General features: G+C 43.1%; 1 protein-coding gene across 2 annotated transcripts in view; it reads left to right on the plus strand.

Moving 5' to 3' along the window:
- Window positions 1-14997, plus strand: part of atg4a (autophagy related 4A, cysteine peptidase) — a 60938-nt gene extending 45941 nt beyond the window's left edge. For both annotated transcript variants that reach the window (XM_070882789.1, XM_070882790.1), the window contains exons 11-13: window positions 9579-9635; window positions 10911-11022; window positions 13443-14997. In XM_070882789.1, coding sequence (XP_070738890.1) covers window positions 9579-9635; window positions 10911-11022; window positions 13443-13507 — 234 coding nt within the window. In that variant the 3' untranslated portion in view covers window positions 13508-14997. The remainder of the gene's footprint in view (window positions 1-9578; window positions 9636-10910; window positions 11023-13442) is intronic.
- Window positions 14998-22398: the final 7401 nt, after the last annotated feature.

Genomic DNA, 22398 nt, shown 5'->3' on the forward strand with positions numbered 1-22398 from the left:
GTACTAGTCCATATTGAATATCATCTGTTCTTTTTCTTTTCTTCACCTCAGCCATTTTCTTATTCACAAGATTTGTCCTCAATCGTTAAAGCTTTAAGCTTAATTAGTAGTCTTTTGTGTAAAAAGAACTTTCTCAACTGCTTTTTAAAAATCGAGTTACATGGTAGGGTTTTCCACAGTCACTTTTTCAAAAAGGTCATGGAGGTTGGCCAGGCTTCCCCTTCTGAATCCATGTTGAATGATGTTATGTTATTGTAAAAATGATCCTCAAGTTTAGGCTTTATAATCTATTCCATTATTTTGTATTGAAGTAAGGCTAATGAGCCTGTTGTCTGTACTGACTTTTCCATCCTTTTTGGTAATTGGCACGAGGTTGGCAATTTTCCTGTCAAACGGTGCCTCCACATGACTCCTTCATGATCACTGTTGGTGCCTCATAAATCCTCCCCTGTTCCTTTCAGTATTCTGGGATAAGTACCATCAATCCCTGAAGAGTTTGTTTTGAGCCCTTTTATTCTGTCTAGGACTTCCATCTAATTTATATCAATCATTAATTCTAATTAGGTTATTGCTTCATGGGGAGGGCATTTGGTCACATTCTCCCTTGTGAATACTTGAAGGAAGTAGACATTCAGAATATTAATGATCTTATGCTCATTCTCTGTTTCAATTCTCATCTATTTTAGCTGTGCTCTTACTGATATTGCTAGTGGGTTGTAGTATGAGTAAGGAAGTTTTGCTATAATTGTACAGGGCTTTGGTGAGACCACACCTGAAGTACTGTGTACAGTTTTGGTCTCCTTATCCGAGGAAGGATATACTTGCCTTAGAGGTGGTACAATGAAGGTTCACTAGATTGATTCCTGGGATGAGAAGGTTGTCCTATGAGGAGACATTGAGTAGAATGGGTCTATATTCTCTGGAGTTTAAAAGAATGAGATGTGATCTCATTGAAACATAAGATTCTTTGGGGGATTGATGAGATAAATGCTGAGAGATTGTTTCCCCTGGCTGGAGAGTCTAGAACTAGGGAGCATAGTCTCAAGATAAGGGGAGGGCCTTTTAAGACTGAGATAAAGAGGAATTTCTTCACTGAGGGTTGTGAATCTGTGGAATTCTCTGCCCCAAAGGGATGTGGATGCTGAGTCATTGAGTATATTCAAGGCTGAGATAGATTTTTGAACACTAATGGAATCAAGCGATATGGTGATCGGGCAGAAAAGTGGAGTTGAGATGGAAGATCAGCCTTGATTTTATTGAATGGCGGAGCAGGCTCGAGGGGCCATATGGCCAACGCCTGCTCCTATTTCTTATGTTCTTATAAAGCACTGAAACAAATTCACAATCTTGCATTTTATATTTGCATCTATACTTTTCTGTCTTTTTTTCCCCTTTGACTACTATTTTAACATGTTTCGCAAATTCCTATATTCAACCCAGTGATCCCCTTCACCCTTTTCCCTTCAATATTGTAGAGGTCATTCTTCCTTACTTTGCTTCTGATATTTTTGTTAGACTATTTAAGGTCACCCTTGTTTATAGAATGATAGAGCACAGAAGAAGGCCATTCGGCCCACCGTGCTTGTGCCAGCTCTTTGGTAGAGCTATCCAAGTAGTCCCACTCCCCTGCTCTTTCCCCAAAGCCCTGCAATTTGTTTCCCTCCAGGTATTTATCCAATTCTCTTTTGAATATTACTATGGAATCTTCATTCACCACCCTTTCAGGCAGTGCCTGAACAACTCGATGTGTAAAACAAAATGTTTCCTCATGGCGCCTCTGGTTCCTTTGCTAATCGCCTTAAATCTATGATCACTCGTTACAGACCCTTCTACTACTGGAAACAGTTTCTCCTTATTTACTCTATCAAAACCCTTCATAATTTTGAACACCTCTATTAAATCTCCTCTTAACCTTCTCTGCTCTAAGGAGAACAGCCCCAGCTTCTCCAGCCTCTCCACAAAACTGAAGTGTCTCATCCCTGGTATCATTCTAATAAATCTCTTCTAGACCCTCTTTAAGGCCTTGACATCTTTCTTAAAGTGTGGTGCCCAAAATTGAACACATTGCTCCAGCTGAGACTAACCAGTGTTTTATAAAGGTTTAGCATAACCTCTTTGCTTTTGTACTCTATTCCTCTGTTAATCAAGCCAAGGATCCCATATGCTTTTCAGTGGCCTTCTCAACTTGTCCCGCCATCTTCAAAGAGTTGTGTGCATACACCCACGCTTTTCTGTTCCTGCACTCCCTTTAAAATTGTACCATTTAATTAATATTGCTACTCCTCACTCTTACTACACTTGCTGATCGCAGGTATGTATTTATCATACATGCTTGGGATTATGCCTTTAAACGTGATCCGCTTTACATCTACTGACAAACTCCATCAGTCAATTTGCTTAAATCCAAAATTGGCTCAGTGGCAGGATTCAAAGGGTAATGGTCGATGGGTGTTTATGTGACTAGAAGGCTGTTTCCAGTGGGGTTCCGCAGGGCTTAGTACTAGGTCCCTTGCTTTTTGTGGTATATATCAATGATTCAGACCAATGTAGCGGGCACGCGGCAAGGGAATACACAATAAATGGTAGGATACTGAGAAATGTAGAGGAACAGAGGGACTTTGGAGTGCATGTCCACAGATCCCTGAAAGTAGCAGGACACATAGATAAAGTGGTTAAGAAATCTTTCTCTTATTAGCCGAGGCATAGAATATAAGAGCAGGGAGGTTATGCTTGAACTGTCTAAAACACTAGTTAGGCCACAGCTAGAATACTGCATACAGTTCTGGTCACCACATTACAGATGTGATTGCACTATCGAGGGTACAGAGAAGATTTACGAGGATGTTGCCAGGACTGGAGAATTTTAGCTATGAGGAAAGATTGGATAGGCTGGGGTTGTTTTCCTTGGAACGGAGAAGGCTGAGAGGAGACTTAATTGAGGTGTATTAAATTATGAGGGGCCTAGATAGAGTGGATAGGAAGGACCTATTTCCTTTAGCAGAGGGGTCAGTAACCAGGGAGCATAGATTTAAAGTAGGAGGTTTAGAGGAGAGTTGAGGAGAACGTTTTTTACCCAGAAGGTGGTGGGGGTCTGGAACTCACTGCCTGAAAGGGTGGTAGAGGCAGAAACCCTCATAGCATTTAAAAAGCAGTTGAGACTAGCTCATTGAATGTATTCAAATCACAGATGGATAGATTTTTAACCAATAAGGGAATTAAGGGTTATGGGGAGCGGGCGGGTAAGTGGAGCTGAGTCCACAGCTAGATCAGCCATGATCTTGTTGAATGGCAGAGCAGGCTCGAGGGGCTAGATGGCCTACTCCTGTTCCTAATTCTTATGTTCTTATTATGTTCTTACGGCTAAGGGGATCAAGGGCCATGGAGAGAAAGCAGGAAATGGGTACTGAGGGAATGATCAGCCATGATCTTATTGAATGGCGGTGCAGGCTCGAAGGGCCGAATGGCCTACTCCTGCACCTATTTTCTATGTTTCTATATGTACTGGAAATGCCGTAACCTACAAGGCTACGGACCAAGAGCTAGAAGTAGGATTAGGCTGGATAGACACAATGGGCTGAATGGCCTCCTGTGCTGTAAAGTTCAATAATTCTATGATTCTCTCTTAAGCTTTTCTATTAACTGACAAGTTTTGTATCTCTTCCCCCATCTATTACACCTGTCTTTCTCGTGTAAACCCCACAGCAAGCATACCTTATCCTAATTGTATTTCTTTCAGGTGTCTCCTTTTGATTAAACATAGAAACATAGAAACATAGAAAATAGGTGCAGGAGTAGGCCATTCGGCCCTTCTAGCCTGCACCGCCATTCAATGAGTTCATGGCTGAACATTCAACTTCAGTACCCCATTCCTGCTTTCTCGCCATACCCCTTGATCCCCCTAGCAGTAAGGACCTCATCTAACTCCTTTTTGAATATATTTAGTGAATTGGCCTCAACAACTTTCTGTGGTAGAGAATTCCACAGGTTCACCACTCTCTGGGTGAAGAAGTTCCTCCGCATCTCGGTCCTAAATGGCTTACCCCTTATCCTTAGACTGTGACCCCTGGTTCTGGACTTCCCCAACATTGGGAACATTCTTCCTGCATCTAACCTGTCTAACCCCGTCAGAATTTTATATGTTTCTATGAGGTCCCCTCTCATTCTTCTGAACTCCAGTGAATACAAGCCCAGTTGATCCAGTCTTTCTTGATAGGTCAGTCCCGCCATCCCGGGAATCAGTCTGGTGAACCTTCGCTGCACTCCCTCAATAGCAAGAATGTCCTTCCTCAGGTTAGGAGACCAAAACTGTACACAATACTCCAGGTGTGGCCTCACCAATGCCCTGTACAACTGTAGCAACACCTCCCTGCCCCTGTACTCAAATCCCCTTGCTATGAAGGCCAACATGCCATTTGCTTTCTTAACCGCCTGCTGCACCTGCATGCCAACCTTCAATGACTGATGTACCATGACACCCAGGTCTCTTTGCACCTCCCCTTTTCCTAATCTGTCACCATTCAGATAATAGTCTGTCTCTCTGTTTTTACCACCAAAGTGGATAACCTCACATTTATCCACATTATACTTCATCTGCCATGCATTTGCCCACTCACCTAACCTATCCAAGTCGCTCTGCAGCCTCACAGCATCCTCCTCGCAGCTCACACTGCCACCCAACTTAGTGTCATCCGCAAATTTGGAGATACTACATTTAATCCCCTCATCTAAATCATTAATGTACAGTGTAAACAGCTGGGGCCCCAGCACAGAACCTTGCGGTACCCCACTAGTCACTGCCTGCCATTCTGAAAAGTACCCATTTACTCCTACTCTTTGCTTCCTGTCTGACAACCAGTTCTCAATCCATGTCAGTACACTACCCCCAATCCCATGTGCTCTAACTTTGCACATCAATCTCTTGTGTGGGACCTTGTCGAACGCCTTCTGAAAGTCCAAATATACCACATCAACTGGTTCTCCCTTATCCACTCTACTGGAAACATCCTCAAAAAATTCCAGAAGATTTGTCAAGCATGATTTCCCTTTCACAAATCCATGCTGACTTGGACCTATCATGTCACCTCTTTCCAAATGCACTGCTATGACATCCTTAATAATTGATTCCATCATTTTACCCACTACCGATGTCAGGCTGACCGGTCTATAATTCCCTGTTTTCTCTCCCTCCTTTTTTAAAAAGTGGGGTTACATTGGCTACCCTCCACTCCATAGGAACTGATCCAGAGTCAATGGAATGTTGGAAAATGACTGTCAACGCATCCACTATTTCCAAGGCCACCTCCTTAAGTACTCTGGGATGCAGTCCATCAGGCCCTGGGGATTTATCGGCCTTCAATCCCATCAATTTCCCCAACACAATTTCCCGGCTAATAAGGATTTCCCTCAGTTCCTCCTCCTTACTAGACCCCCCGACCCCTTTTATAACCGGAAGGTTGTTAGTGTCCTCCTTCGTGAATACCGAACCAAAGTACTTGTTCAATTGGTCCGCCATTTCTTTGTTCCCCGTTATGACTTCCCCTGATTCTGACTGCAGGGGACCTACATTTGTCTTTACTAACCTTTTTCTCTTTACATATCTATAGAAACTTTTGCAATCCGTCTTAATGTTCCCTGCAAGCTTCTTCTCATACTCCATTTTCCCTGCCCTAATCAAACCCTTTGTCCTCCTCTGCTGAGTTCTAAATTTCTCCCAGTCCCCAGGTTCGCTGCTATTTCTGGCCAATTTGTATGCCACTTCCTTGGCTTTAATACTATCCCTGATTTCCCTTGATAGCCACGGTTGAGCCACCTTCCCTTTTTTATTTCTATGCCAGACAGGAATGTATAATTGTTGTAGTTCATCCATGCGGTCTCTAAATGTCTGCCATTGCCCATCCACAGTCAACCCCTTAAGTATCATTCGCCAATCCATCTCAGCCAATTCACGCCTCATACCTTCAAAGTTAGCCTTCTTTAAGTTCTGGACCATGGTCTCTGAATTAACTGTTTCATTCTCCATCCTAATGCAGAATTCCACCATATTATGGTCACTCTTCCCCAAGGGGCCTCGCACAACGAGATTGCTAATTAATCCTTTCTCATTACATAACACCCAGTCTAAGATGGCCTCCCCCCTAGTTGGTTCCTCGACATATTGGTCTAAAAAACCATCCGTTATGCACTCCAGAAAATCCTCCTCCACCGTATTGCTTCCAGTTTGGTTAGCCCAATCTATGTGCATATTAAAGTCACCCATTATAACTGCTGCACCTTTATTGCACGCACCCCTAATTTCCTGTTTGATGCCCTCCCCAACATCACTACTACTGTTTGGAGGTCTGTACACAACTCCCACTAACGTTTTTTGCCCTTTGGTGTTCTGCAGCTCTACCCATATAGATTCCACATCATCCAAGCTAATGTCCTTCCTAACTATTGCCTTAATCTCCTCCTTAACCAGCAATGCTACCCCACCTCCTTTTCCTTTTATTCTATCCTTCCTGAATGTTGAATACCCCTGGATGTTGAGTTCCCAGCCCTGCTCATCCTGGAGCCACGTCTCCGTAATCCCAATCACATCATATTTGTTAACATCTAGATTCCTCTTGGATATTATTTTTATGGTGTAACTTCTCAAAGATACTCCCTTAATTTCTCACCCGGTATCCTGTTTTCAGCTTTACTTCTTTCAGGTGCTCCCCTTTAATTTTTTTTTTGCTCGAGTGCCCTTTAAATTTACCTAATGCCTAGTGCAGCCTTTTTATTTCTTCCATATCCCACTCAAGTTACCTGGCCTCTCAACTGCTTCATGTTGCTCAGAGTTTTGAAATGAAGTTTAACCACAATGAAGTGCCACACTTGATTATGTAGAATTTCTTGGTACGTTATCTTGAAAATACCAGCTGTCTGTCTTCCTCCTTTGTTCTTCTGCCGTTTACTTCCTGTTTACTGGTGTCTATACACTATGATGTTGAATTTCTTTAGAAGATTTTGGGAGCCCATTCCACCCTTTGAACACATTGCAGGTTAGGTGGTATTGCTAGAAGAAGAGTGGAAACATAAATGTCAAGATGGGAGGAGACAAAACATTTCCACTCTTCTTTGAGACACTGAACACAGCACCAGACCTTTGAATAAATACAGGTGTTGTCACTATTTAATTTACAAAGTGCAATAGCACCATCTGCTGGCAAAATACTAATGCAATATGAGCAAAAAACCTATTTTAACATTAGATGGCACACACATAGTGATGACTGTAACAAAGACATTTAAACATATATCTCATGAGATTGATCCTAATGGTTGCTATTAGAATGTTGTGGAGAATTTGTACTGGCACAACGGCCCATTGCACCTGGACGGTCTCTCTAACAGGGCTATCCACTTAGTCGCATTCCTCTTCCTTTTCCTCATACTCTTTCTCACAGCCGAATATTCAGAGTTCTGGGGATATTTTCGGGGAAGGTGTTTTACAGGCAATCGGATGAAGCAATGATTGTATTTCCAAATAGGTTTTTCTCTGTGAACTTCTTGCAATAATACAGATTGACCAGAATGTTAAGATGTAGCTGCAGCAGCTCTTGACATTCTGCTATACACTTGAAGGAATGGCATAAAATAGAGAATGCGCTACACTGCTAGCTCATAGTATCATAGAATTTTATAGTACAGAAGGGGGTAATTTGGCTCATTGCGCCTGGACTGTCTCTCCAACAGGGCTATCCATTTCCTCATACTCTCTTTTTTAAAACCATGATTTTACTTCCACTACCATTTATGTCTTAACCATTCTTATGTAAAAATATTTTTAACTACCCCCTTTATTTTTTTTGTGGTGATTTTAAATACAAGCCCCATCATTATCAACTCACTGACCAGTGGAAATAACTTTCCCCAAATGACTTTATCAAAATCTTCAGCACGCTCCCTATTTTTGTGTTATCTGAAAATTTTGATATTGTGCCCCCTTTACACAAGTCCAGGTCCTTTATATTTTTTTATATATATACAGTAATAGTCTCAACACTGACCCCTGGGGAACATCACTACTTACATCCTGCCAATGTTGCTGCACACCAGCTGCTCGGAAGTGCAAATCAGCAGTGTAGGTTGACTCACCCACTGATTTTAATACGTTCTCTTTGGGGAAGGACCTTGCTGCAAGTTTGGTTCCTCCTTTCATCCTCCACACACCACCAAACAGCCCTGTTAAGAACAGGAACATCTCTATGGGGAAGACTTTGTGTTCTACAGGGTGAATATGTGTTTTTTATTTTGCTCTATCTTCAAGGATAAACTCTTTCTGTCTTTCTCCCTGGGTCACATAACAATCCTAAAAACAGGATGGCAAGAAAGTGAGATTTTTCCTAGCCATGTGTCTGTTATATGCAGAAGCCCATCATCATGCTCAAGAGTCACTATGCTAACCCACTGAGAAAGCCACACAGGTAGATTCTATTTGCCCAAAATGGAATGTACATGCTCTTCCCGTAGACACAGACCCCGTTAACGAAGACTAAACAACCTGAGTGCAAGTTAGCAATAATCAAGGGTCGATGCCCCCAAGTGTGGGCAAATATAGCGCTGCAGTTTATCCAGCAAGGCCCAGTAACAAGCACTGCTAACTTTCCCATTACGTATATAGGTAGGACCACCCTACCTGTTAGGCCATTGACCTGCAGGACTATCTGGAATCATTGGGAAGAATTCCAGCTCTCTGACAGATATATCGCTGTAGGTCTCATTACTAAGACAGGCTGGCTGGTTGATCATCAACAGTTCCTTCGAGTATTGTGCATCTGTCTGGCTCGGGTATTGTATTACCGAATCTTCCAGAGATTTGTAAGTTCCCATTTTCTACTGTTAGGCATATCATCTTGGAGAAATTTCAACTCCAAAGAAATGGAGCTTTCTTCCTCTTCCCCTCTCCACAAAGGATGATAGTCACTGGATGGCCATGAGACAACTGATGCACACAGTTTTGCATCGTTGTTGGGCAAACAGCAGGTATCAGGGATTCCTCACAAGCAGCATGATTCTCCTTCACAGCTTGGTGCTTGATCTCTCACATAGGCTGAAGGAAACATTCTGTTACACATCTAGGAGTTCTGAGCCGTGAGGAGACCTGTTTGGACACATATTACATGCCACAGGTTTGATCTGTATGGGATCCTTAAAGAAAAATGAGAAAAACAAAAGTGGCTTTACACCCCTTCCCAGCACAATCATGATGAAAATGAGCTGCTCTCAGATCTCCACTATCGCTGCTTTGAGGCAAGTGCTGGGAGGTTCAGAGATTGGCTTGGGGTTTGCTGTTTTTGTTTGCTTTTGCCCCTTCCCTTCCTGTGAAGAAGCAGCTTATTTACACTTGGGCCTCCTCACTGCTGATACTGGGAATTTGTCAATATGCTGGATTGAACATTCATCTATACATCTGTTACCGTCCAATTTATATATTTTAAATCCTGTGCTGTAAAAAAGATGTGTGTTAGGACCCCAACATGCCTCATGTCTGATTGCATAGGCATGTCAGTACTGCCGATCACATTTTCCTTGATATCTGTTTCTCATTGCAGGGATTTTTTTGCAACACTGAGAAAGATTTTGAAAGTTGGTGTAATTTCGTGCAGAAGGTATGAAATGAAACAATTTCTATTTTAGTCTTAATCTGAATCCTGATTCCTCTTTATGAACTAAACTTGAAATCTATGGAGTTTACATGAGATTGAAGGGAAAGTGGCAGACTGTTTTAGCTTTGAAAGGGCATTGAGTGAAGATTGGATTGAAGTCAGTTGTGATACCCACATAGTTGAGCAGTCTGTTGACACTCCCTGTCAAGGCTCAAACAGAAGGTTGGTTACTTATGCAAGGTTTTACCAAATGATTTTATTTTAATGAGATACCAGCACCATAGAATTTTAACATTTTTAGAAGTTTTGTGCCCAGTGCCAACAGGCTATGCTTCTAGGTTAGGATTACCCGATTAAAGGCCAGGCACGTTAGGGTAACGTTCTTTTTACAATGTCCATTAACACCAACCTCAGTAAAGTGGCCCTGCTGCATCAGTATGACATTTCCTTTCTCCAGTATTGCAGTTCCTTCCATACCATAAGAGTAAGCCCACGTTGCCAACATGGAAATTTCACAAGGAATGCTGTCCTTTTTAGATGTTGTTAAGATGTAGTCTCGGTAAACTTCCCTCCCCCTGCTCATCCTGAGAAGGTGCATCATTTCTTTTCCCTGTTGGCAACATTTGGCCAGCTTCCCACTCTTCCCATGTGGTGAATTGATGCTGATTTCATTTTGCACTAAGACTGGTGTTATTTGAGCTCAGTATTCTTTCAGATTTGTTTCTCATTTTCTAAATAGTTTTACTTTCTTTAAAAACACAAGTCAGTGATAGCTTGTACCATTGTAGGTGCCTCGATCTCCTTTGTTACTAATGGCCATAGTTCTTTTTCCAGAAATATGACACACACTCATGGAAAATTATTTTTGGTTCTTTGCTCAGACCACAAGGGATTGTCTTTCGAAAATGGCGGTCTGACCTTTGAGATAGGATCCTCTTAAGGAGCGAGCCACAGGCCATATTTAAGTTAGTGTTATCAGAACTGGTATCTGTGAGGGCTGGTCTCGCATTAAAAGTGATTTGGTGTCATACATGGGCAGTTTTGTACTGTGGACTCCTATACACTAGAACTTGAGTTTAGACTGTCCCCAGACTCATCTCACTATGTCCTTACAGTTAACAACAAGAGAAGACTTTTATCCCCATCAGTCTGGGATGGATTCAAATCCTGATTCCAGGAATAAAATTGATGCAGTTGGCCATTATAAATATAGTTTACAATGTAAAATAAAAATTGCATTGAACTTATGCTTAACGATGTGATCATGCCAAACAACAGGAAATCCTGAAGACACGAAGTATCCGGATGTTTGAACTGGTCGAGAAGCATCCTGCACACTGGCCTCCATTTATACCTGCGACCAAACCTGAAGTACAGACCACAGGAGCGGGTAAGACCCATGCTGGGACATTGCTTATCACGCTTATCCCTATAATAACCTCACTAATCACCTCAAGACTCCAATTCTTCCACGTCCTCCATGCCAACTTCCCCAGCTTCACCCGACACCAATGCTACATTCACATTCTATCCTGCTTAACGTCTGCCACGCCTATCCCCTCATCCTCACTGGCTCATTCTCCCACCAAAAGGGTATCGAAGTTCCGTCTTTAAATCCCTCCAGGACTTATCTCCACACCAACTCAGGACTCTTCTCCAGTGTTATATCTCAGAATACACACTGCACTCTTCCAATTCTGGTCTGCAGCATTATTTCCACTCCACCATGGGTGGCAAAAGTCCCTCCTTAAATCTCTTTGCCTTGCTACACCTCCCTCCTCCTTCAGAAGCCTCCCCAAAACTTAGTTTTTTGCCCATCTCTTACCTCTCCTGACTTTCTCCCTACTTCCTGCTCATTCCATCGTTCGTCCTTAAAGCACGGGACATTTTGTTATATAAAAGGTCCTATATATGTTTTTTTGTTGAAAAATAAAGATGACGAAGAATTGTTTCCTATTGTGCTGAACCAAAACAATTACTAACAAAGAAAATTAGGGATGAGAAAGGTCATTGGGCTAATTAAAGCTAATTTCTCCAGCACATCACATCTCCCATCATATCAGATTGTACATTGAATAATCCCAATGATCTTGCCTCTACCACCTTGCTTGGTACTCTATTCCATTCATTACTTTGAATCAAAATATTTTTCTTTATCTTTTCTAAATTTTGCTTTTCAATAATTTCACTCCTCTCAGTATAAGTCCCCAGGCCCGGATTAAATGCATCCCAGGTTGTTGAGCGAAGTAAAAGAGGAAATAGCAGAGGCCTTGACCATCATTTTCCAGTTCTCTTTGGATATAGGCATGGTGCTGAAGGATTGGAGGACTGCTAATGTAGTACCCTTGTTGAAGAAGGAAAAAAGGGATAGGCCGAGTAATTACAGGCCTGTCAGCCTAACATCAGTGGTGCGAAAATTATTGGAAAAAATCCTGAAGGACAGGATAAATCTGCATTTGGATAGGCAAGGATTTATAAGGGACAGTTAGCATGGATTTGTTAAGGGAAGATTGTGTTTAACTAACCTGATTGAATTTTTTGAGGAGGTAACCAAGAGGGTCGATGAGGGTAGTGCGTACAATGTAATATATATGGACTTTAGCAAGGCTTTTGATAAGGTCCCGTATGGTAGACTGTTCATGAAGGTTAAAGCCCATGGGATCCAGGGCAAAGTGGCAAGTTGGATCCAAAATTGGCTTGGAGGTAGAAAGCAAAGGGTAATGATTGATGGATGTTTTTATGACTGGAAGGATGTTTCCAGTGGGGTTCCGCAGGGCTCAGTACTGGGTCCATTGCTTTTTGTGGTATATATCAACAATTTAGATTTGAATATAGGGAGTATGACTAAGAAGTTTGCAGACGATACTAAAATTGGCTGTGTGGTTGATAATGAAGAGGAAAGTCATGGGCTGCAGGAGGATATCAATCTACTGGTCAGGTGGGCAGAGCAGTGGCAAATGGAAGTTAATTCAGAGAAGTATGAGGTGATGATGAGGACAGATTGGATAGGCTGGGTTTGTTCTAATTGGAACAGAGGAGGTTGAGAGGAGACCTCATCGAGGTGTACAAAATATTGAGGGGCCTGGACATAGTGGATAGTAACGGTCTATTTCCATTGGTGGAGGGGGCTATTATGAGGGGGCATAGTTTTAAAGTGGTTGGTGGAAGGTTTAGAAGGGATTTGAGGGGGTCTTCTTTATGCAGGGGGTTGTGGGGATCTGGAACTTGCTGCCTGGAAGAGTGGTGGATGCAGAAACCCTCACCATTTTTAAGAGATGGTTGGATGGACACTTAAAGTGCCGTAACCTGCAGGATTACGGACCGAGAGCTGATAATTGGGATTAGACGAGATGACCTTTTGCTGGTTGGCGCAAATATAATGGTAAGTATTGCAGGGAATCGAATAATGCCAGGGTGATCTCCTGGACTAGTTTCGATCGCCTGGATGGGTTGGAGAGGAATTTTCCCAGATTTTTTCTCCCTAAGTTGGCCTGGTTTTTTATCTGGTTTTTGCCTCTCCCAGGAAATCACATGGCTCCGGTTAGGGTGGAGTGTAGAATGTTTTCAGTATAAGGGATGTTGCAGTGGTGTGGGACAGACTGGTTTGGGCTGGGTGTTCTTTGCCTTTCCGTCATTGTTCATGGGTTTGTATGTAACCTTTAGGGCTGCTGACCGAGGGCCGTGCGGCTCTTTGTCGGCCGGCGCAGACACGATGTAAATTTCTATGTTTCTATACTGTGAAGTAATAAACTGGGTTTATTTTATACCGTTAATATTGTTTTTTTTATCTTTGTATTCTTTGACCCACAGAGTTTGTTGAGCCAGCTGATAAACTGTTTGAGTCAGAGGAAGAATTTGAAATCCTGAACGTCTAAAGCACCTGGTTTGACCTCATCTGTGCTTCAAACATTGCTTATGAGTGACTACAGCAAAGACTGTCGACTGTTTTTATCATTCGAGCAGCCTTTTTAACAAGACAAGTGCCTGATTTAATGAGGACAGAAGAAACCTTGCTGTACGGCTGAAGATAATGAAATAACTCCCACTTAATGAGCAAGTTGCTTCCAAGTAGTTTACTCCCAACCTCATGTACTTAACCTTCTTTTGAACAAAACAGGAAAAGACAGAAATCTTCCAAAGAATGGATCCTCTTCATTTTTGCGGATCCAATAGGAGCAAGTGTTATTCAGAAAAATGTTCTTGAGAGGAGTTGGTGATATGGGGCAGGACAACATTGAGAGAAAATGACTGGATTTTAGCTGAAGAGGACCTCTAATGCATTATGCAGTGGTTACTGCACGCTTGTGACTGTTAAATGTCATAAATCGTCTGGAGCCCATCTTGCTCTTGGACAGATGAGGATTTTCCCCAGTTATCTGTTCTTTATCTGCCTGAACTCGGGGATGCATGTCTCGAATTGTAATTCGAGGAGTCTTTCATTAATGCTGCATTCTCATTTCAAGTCTTTTGATTTTTTGAGGGGTGAAATATCTAATGAGGAATCATTCTTTTAGCCATTTTTCAACATGTACCACTTTGTATATGGTCTAATCCACTTTTGATCAAATATATACTGATCCTGCATTTCCAATGTATTATAGCTTCCCACCCAGTACATTTTGTACACTCCATTATTGTGCATTTGTTTGACTGCCCCAAAATACTAAATCCAAATTTTAGTGTAACCCACATCAATGCAATGTTAATATATTAGTGTGTACTATAACATTTACATTTTTTTTAACTCCCCAAAAATTTCCTTTTGATTATTGTGAATTTTAAAATTTAAGACCCCTGTACCAGTTCTGTACAGTACAAAAATACATGTTTAAAAAAAACTGATGCATGTACAAAATATGTGTCACATAGGAGCTGTGTGCCAACTTGGAAATATATAGTGATTTTTAAAAAAAGAGACGTACCCTGTGTAGCTATTCAGATTTTAGATATCAATACCACCTTCTTCCCATGTCCGCACAGCCTGTCCTGTCCGAAGGTATCACCTCCTTTGTTATGGTAAGGAACACAGTTTAACTAGTATGTGCAAACAAGAGATGGTACTGCAGTGTCCTTGGGCTATATAATACCCAATGCATCCAAATATTTAGCAGCTACCCAGTATGCACTATATGCTATTTGTGATGGGCATCTTTGGCTGTTCTGAGTGGGAAGAGATTGATCTTATATGGATAATGCAGGATGCGAAGCACTACACATTGAATAACCTCAAAATAATCTCTGTGCTTAGCAGCTTCTGAAATATGTTTACACCCTCAGCCAAACTTGTTGAGAAATGTCTGAGGGGGTGATGTACCTGTTATTAATTTTTAATAAACTTTTAGCTCAGGAGAACTAAAACAAATTAGCTTGAAGTGATGACAGAATGTATTCCTTTTCTTTGAGAGCATGGTCAAGGTACAGAGGTAATGAAGAGCATGTAAAAAAATTCAGATAGAAGTGTTGGCAGGCTGAGGGTATTGATGTAAACTAACTTCTAAACGTCAATACTGATGTTACAGTACTGGGGTATTACCATCATTATGCATAGTATAGGTGACAACATATTCAACAAACATTATAGAATCACTTAGGGATCATAAAACGCAGCTTCGATCCCCTCGGTAGACAGAACTTTTACATGCCAATAGAGGGAAGTCCCAGAACAACATTTGTATTTATATAGCGCCTTTAAAATAGTAAAACATCCCAAGGCGCTTCAGTGGAGCGATATCAGACAAAATTTGACAAGTCAAATTTAGTTTCAAATCAATATTAGGCAAAATAATATTAATTCTTTTTTAAAAAAGAAAATGCACTGCCTAACTTGGGTACTCAGGTATTTTCCCTATTTTCGTTCTATATGATGCAGTACTACATTTACCCAGTGGCTTAATATAGTACATATTGATCAGGAAGGTCCCAGGTTTGTTCAGCGCTATCGGTTCAGTTACCTGGGTATGGGTAGTGCCAGTATAATTATTCTCCGTTACCTTAGGCTATTGAAGAGAAGAGATGAACAAATATTCCCACTCCAGATCACTATTCAGTGATCTCTGCTGGATAGTGGAATGCGCGAGTCAGATGCTGCCTGACCTGCTGAGTATTTCCAGCATTTTTGTTTTTTATTTCAGCTTCCCAACATCCACAATATTTTGCTTTTGTATTGGGACAAGGCTGGATTGGGCTCAGGTTGTGATATGCTGCTCCCCTCACCTCCCAATATTCAAGTGCTTCCCAAAGTGTGAAGAGGGGTACTACTGAAGTTTAACTAGCTAAAACTATGCAACTTACTCCAAGTATGAATCTTAGAAATAAGTTCTATTTTTAAAACAAGCTACTTAGGTCACAATAGATAATTCACTTGAGTAACCTTCAGGCTACATTTCCTTTGTAATGGATTTCTTGGAACATATCTCAATAAATGTTGGGAATATCTTTAATCTGATCCAAACAACAAGAACAAGTCTTCGTGCTCAAACAATGAAATCTGCCTACTATTATAGAACAACTCTGGGCATAAAGAGGGAATTGTAATGTGGAACATGAACAATTGGAAGAGGCGTGTGAGAGATGGTCTGAGAAAGATCAGTCATCTTGTCACCTATAGATAAAGCTGATCAAAAGCCAAAACTAATCGCATTAAATCTTTGCTAATAGTAAAATTATAGTTTTACTTTTGAGAAATGTAATATCATATGATTTGAATAGTTGAAAAGGGGGACTATAAGTTAATGCAACAATCAGTTGAGATTCCATTCCAGAACAGTGGGAGTCTGGAAATGCAAGATTTCACCAATCCTTCATGTCATGTTTTATGAAATAAGCAATTGCCAACTGAATAACAGGAAAATTAAAAGCCCAATCACACTTGGTTTCATTTCCTCATCCAGAAAATACCAAATAAACGAAACTCAACAGGTAGTGGTTTACCATTATACCATTAACTTTTTAACTCTAATCATATCAACTATTGATTAATCTACTACCAGTTAATAATTCTGATCCATGTAAACTGTTCCTATCAGCAGCTACACTACTAACTTTTTGAGGGATTTTTCATGACTCAGGATAGATTTTAACTTTTGGGTGGTGTATTATCAGAACATGCCAGCTGCCCATTCTAGCAGAGAATAGGCAGGAGCAGTTTGAGACCCGGGCCTCATTTAAATAGAACCAGACAGCTGCCTGCCCCAAATGAGCCTCTCCGTGCAGGTCGACGGATTCAGGCCGGTGCAAAATCGGACGGATCAGAAGCCATCTGGCCGACATCAAGTTCAGTCCTGGACTGGGGTGTCGCGATCGCGGAGCGGGGATCCCAGGGTGGCAGCGGCCCATCACAATTTTAACATCCTACTGCGACAGTCGCTCCAACCAGTGAAACCTGCCGGATACCCAATGGGGGCTGCAAAAGGTAAGTTCAAAACCGGAGCGCTCCTTCAGGCTGCAGAAGGAAAGTCTGGGCTTCGGCTGCTCCGTGCACCCGTTCCTACCTATCATGTATGTACATTCTGTTTGTAGCCACCAGATGGCGTCATTGCTGGAGGCCACTGAGCAGCACGCACATGGTGCTGCTCAGGTATAAAAGGCCAGCCATTTTGAGAGTCGAGCACTTTGGGCCTAAATAAAGCAGAGCCAAGGTTGTACCTTGCTTAGTTAAGCAGTACTCAGTTGGAACCTTTATTGCATACATAACATTTGGCGACGAGAATACAAAAATCTTTGCAAAATGAGCACGATTGGATTTTTAGAGCGATTCGTGGAGGGAGAAGATTGGGCAGACTTTGTGAGCCGTTCGTGGCCAACAAAATGAAGGGGGTCAACAATGCAGAGAGGTGCCGGGCCGTGTTCCTCACTGCGGTTCAAAATAATCTATTCGTGCCTAGTGATCCAACAGAGAAAACACACAAGGAGTTGTATACATTGGTACAGGAGCACCTCAAGCCAGATGATGGCATCATCATCTCGAGATACAGGTTTTATACACATGTTCAATCGGAGGGCCAGAGCGTGGCGGAATTCGTTGCCGACCTGAGACTTGTAGCGGGACCGTGCAAGTTCGGGACAGTGTTGGCAGATATTCTTTGTTATCAGTATCAACCACGAGTTGATCCTGCGCAAACTTCTGGCGGTGGAGGAGTTGGATTTAAAAAGAGCCATCCAGATCACTCAATCATGTATGATGACGGACAGGAGTCTAAAGCAAATAGCGGTGAAGAACCGAACCTCGGCAAGTACTGTAAATGCGATTGGTTCAGCAAAGCGGCACATGGCAGGTGCTATCCGGCTGCGTTCGCGAAACCTGTGGCTGCCCAAAGTCCGCCAGCGGGAATATATCCGACTTCTCTGTGTTGGCATTGTGGGGGAAATCATCAGCACTAGCCGTGCCGATTTAAGCGATATAGTTGCAAAGGCTGTCTGAGAGTGGGGCATCTCCAGCGCAAGTGTCTGCAGATGAGCAAGTGAGCTGCGACACACCACGTGGAGGATGAGAGTCAGACTAGTGCGGATCCGGATACGCAATTCGAGATGCCAGAGGAAGTAGTGTATGGACTCTACTCTTTCATAACCAAGAGTAAACCAATTTTGATTAATGTGAAGTTTAACGGGATACCGGTATTGATGGAACTGGACACGGGGGTGAGTCAATCGATCATGAACGAGAGGGCATTTTATAAGCTGTGGGATACTAAGACTATGAGGCCCAGGCTGAGCCCTGTTAACGCCAAGCTGCACACGTACACTAAAGAATAGATAAAGGTGATTGGCAGTGCACAAATTAAGGTGTCATATAACGGCACGGTTCACGATTTACCGCTGTGCATTGTTCCAGGCAATGGCCCAACGCTGCTCGGCAGGAGCTGGTTGGAGAAAATCAGATGCGACTGGAACGACATAAAGGCGTTGTCATTGGAGGAAGATACACGTGCCCAAGTATTGAGCAAGTTCCCCTCGCTGTTCGAACCGGGTATTGGCAACTTCACAGGAGCCAAGGTGCAGATCCACGTGGACTCAGATGCAAGACCCGTCCATCATAAAGCTCGGGCAGTGCCTTATATGATGAAGGAGAAGGTCAAAATTGAACTGGACAGACTCCAGCATGAAGGGATTATGTCACCAGTCGAATTTAATGAATGGGCCAGCCCTATTGTTCCTGCTGAAAAGTGATGGCACAGTCAGAATCTGTGGAGACTACAAGGCTATGATCAACAGGGATTCGAAACAAGATCAGTACCCGTTACCGAAGGCTGATGACTTGTTTGCGACGCTAGCCAGAGGGAAGTCGTTCACAAAACTGGACTTGATGTCGACCTATATGTCACAGGAGTTGGTCGAGATGTCGAAGAGACTTACGTGCATTAACACACACAAAGGACTATTTATTTACCACAGCTGCCTTTTTGGACTTCGCTCTTATGCAGCAATCTTCTAGAGGAATATGGAAAGTCTACTGAAGTCCGTTCCCAGAACCATCGTGTTCCAAGATGACATCCTGATCACCGGTCGTGACTCCAAGGAACATCTGAACAACCTGGAAGAGATTCTATTGCATTTGGACAGAGTGGGACTCGGACTGAAACGCTCGAAGTGCGTCTTCGTGGCATCGAAGGTCGAATTCCTCGGGAGGAAAATCGCCGCTGATGGCATCAGACCGACTGACGTGAAAACCAAGGCCATCAAGAATGCACCCAAGCTGCATAATGTGACGGAGCTGCATTCGTTCCTGGGTTTACTCAACTACTTTGGTAACTTCCTACCTAAATTGAGCACCTTACTAGAACCACAGCACATGCGATTGAGAACATCTGCTTTGCTCGAACAAGCTGCTGGTACATTATGATGCATGTAAACGTTTAGTTTTGGCCTGTGACGCATCGTCATCTGGAATTGGTTGCGTACTCCAACAAACCAATGAGTCGGGGAAACTTCAACCTGTCGCGTAAGCGTCCAAAAGTTTGTCTAAAGCGGAAAAAGCCTACAGCATGGTAGAAAAAGAAGCTTTATCATTTGTGTACAGTGTTAAAAAGATGCATCAATACCTGTTCGGTCTGAGGTTCGAATTAGAGACTGATCACAAGCGGCTCATTTCATTGTTTTCCAAGAGCAAAGGTATCAATGCCAACGCTTCATCCCGCATCCAAAGGTGAGTGCTGACATTATCTGCCTATGATTATGTCATTCGCCACAGACCTGGCACAGAGAATTGTGCCGATGCTTTGAGCCGGTTACCGTCGCCCACGCCGGAGGTGGAAACGCCACAACCGGCGGATCTAATGTTAATCATGGATGCTTTTGACAGTGAAGGAACCCCTGTCATGGCTCAACAAGTTAAGACCTGGACCAGCCAGGACCCGATTTTATCGGTGGTAAAGGCTTGCATCCTCAAAGGGGATTGGTCTGCCATACCTAAGCAAATGTGTGAGGAGGCCAAACCATACATTCGTTGCAAGGACGCACTGTCTATTCAAGCAGATTGCATATTGGGGGACAATCGCATTGTAATGCCTAAGAAAGGGAGTGAGAAGTTCGTGCTTGAGTTACATAGCACATATCCTGGTATAGTGATGATGAAGGCCATCACCAAGTCCCATGCATGGTGGCCAGGAATTGATTCTAAGCTGGAAGCATGCGTGCATCAGTGCAACACTTGCATGCAGTTCAGCAAAGCACCAGCAGAATCGTCGCTGAGTCTGTGGCCGTGGCCATCCAAACCTTGGTCCAGGATCCATGTAGACTTTGCAGGTTCCTTCCTGGGCAAGATGTTTTTAGTGGTGGTGGACGCTTATTCGAAGTGAATAGAATGCATAATCGTGTCATCCAGCACGTCCACAGCAACCATAGAGAATCTCAATGTCATGTTCGCGACACATGGTCTGTCTGACATAGTGGTGAGCGACAATGGGTCGTGCTTCACCAGTCAGGAGTTTCAGGAGTTTGTGAAACTTAATAGCATAAAACATGTAAGGTCAGCACCGTTCAAGCCTGCGTCCAATGGGCAAGCTGAACGTGCAGTACAAATTATCAAGCAAAGCATGAGGAGAGTAACCCAAGGGTCATTGCAGCCCTGCTTGTCCTGCATACTGCTGAGTTACAGGACAAGACCCCACACACACTCAGGGGTCATGCCTGCTGAACTCATGATGAAAAGAGGTCTTAAGGCCAAGCTATTTCTGGTACACCCGGATTTAAATAATCATGTGGAATACAGAAGACAAAGTCAACAAAGGTACCACGATCGCGCAACTGTGTCACGCGAAATTTCTGTTAATGATCCTGTATATGTGTTGAACTATAGTCAGGGTCCCAAATGGATCGCTGGTACGCTCATGGCCAAGGAGAGCAACAGAGTATTTGTTATTAAGCTCAAGAATGGGCAAACTTGCAGGAAACACATGGATCAGACAAAGCTGAGGCACACAGGCGAGCCAGAACAGTCAGATGAAGAAACGATTGACGACCAACCAATGTACCAGCAGTCGACAGAGGACTCAAGGGTCATCAGTGAACCCAGAATTTCCATCACGGACCTGTTCAATAAAAATGGACTTGCAATGCCTGACATGGCCACTGCCACCCCCAACAAGTCAGTCATCCAGCCATCAGCCACAACAGACCCAGCACACTCACCGAAGGCTGGAATCGAACTGAGACGGTCAACCCGGGAGTGCAAAGCACCGGACCATATCAACATGTCAAAGACTATGATAACGTCTCGGAGGGGGGTATTGCCATGTATGTACATTCTGTTTGTAGCCACCAGATGGCAGCATTGTTGGAGGCCACTGAGCAGCATGCACATGGTGCTGCTCAGATATAAAAGGCCAGCCATTTTGAGAACCAGACATTTTGAGAGCCAGGCACTTTGGGGCTAAATAAAACAGAGCCAAGGCTGTACCTTGCTTAGGTAAACAGTACTCAGTTTGAACCTTTATTGCACACATAACACTACCCATGGAACCACTTGTTATATATGTAAACTTGTATTTACTCTGTACAGCCACCAGAGGGCTCATCCCCTGGAGTCCCAAGGGATCCCATAATCCCTTGGGAGCACAGGTATTTAAGGAGGCCTCACAGGTTGGAGAGGCACTCTGGAGACCTGCAATAAAAGACTACGGTCACACTTTACTTTGAGCTCATATTGTTCAGTCTGACTCTTTCTCCATACATAACAACTGGCGACGAGATACAGGTAGCGAACCCAACAATGCAGAGAACAGTGGGCATCCTGGCAAAATTCTCGGAGGAAGATGATTGGGAAACTTTCGTGGAGCGACTCGACCAATACTTCATGGTCAATGAGCTAGATGGGGAAGAGAGCACTGCCAAATGAAGGGTGATCCTCCTCACCGTCTGCGGGGCACCAACGTATGGCCATGAAGAATCTGCTCACTCCAGCAAAACCCACGGAGAAATCGTACGACGATTTGTGCACACTGGTCCGAGAGCATTTGAACCCAAAGGAAAGCGTTCTGATGGTGAGGTACCAGTTCTATGCCTACAAAAGGTCTGAAGGCCAGGAAGTGGCGAGTTATGTCGCCGAGCAAAGACACCTTGCAGGGTATTGCGAATTTGAAGGACATTTGGAGCACATGCTCAGAGACTTTTTCATACTTGGCATTGGCCAGGAAACCATACTTCGCAAACTTTTGACTGTAGAGACCCCAATCTTGAGTAAAGCCATAGCGATAGCCCAGGTGTTCATTGCCACCAGTGACAATACGAAGCAAATCTCTCAGCACACAAGTGCTGCTACAAGTACTGTGAA

Source organism: Pristiophorus japonicus, chromosome 6, assembly GCF_044704955.1.
Source record: "Pristiophorus japonicus isolate sPriJap1 chromosome 6, sPriJap1.hap1, whole genome shotgun sequence".
Lineage (NCBI taxonomy): Eukaryota > Metazoa > Chordata > Chondrichthyes > Pristiophoridae > Pristiophorus > Pristiophorus japonicus.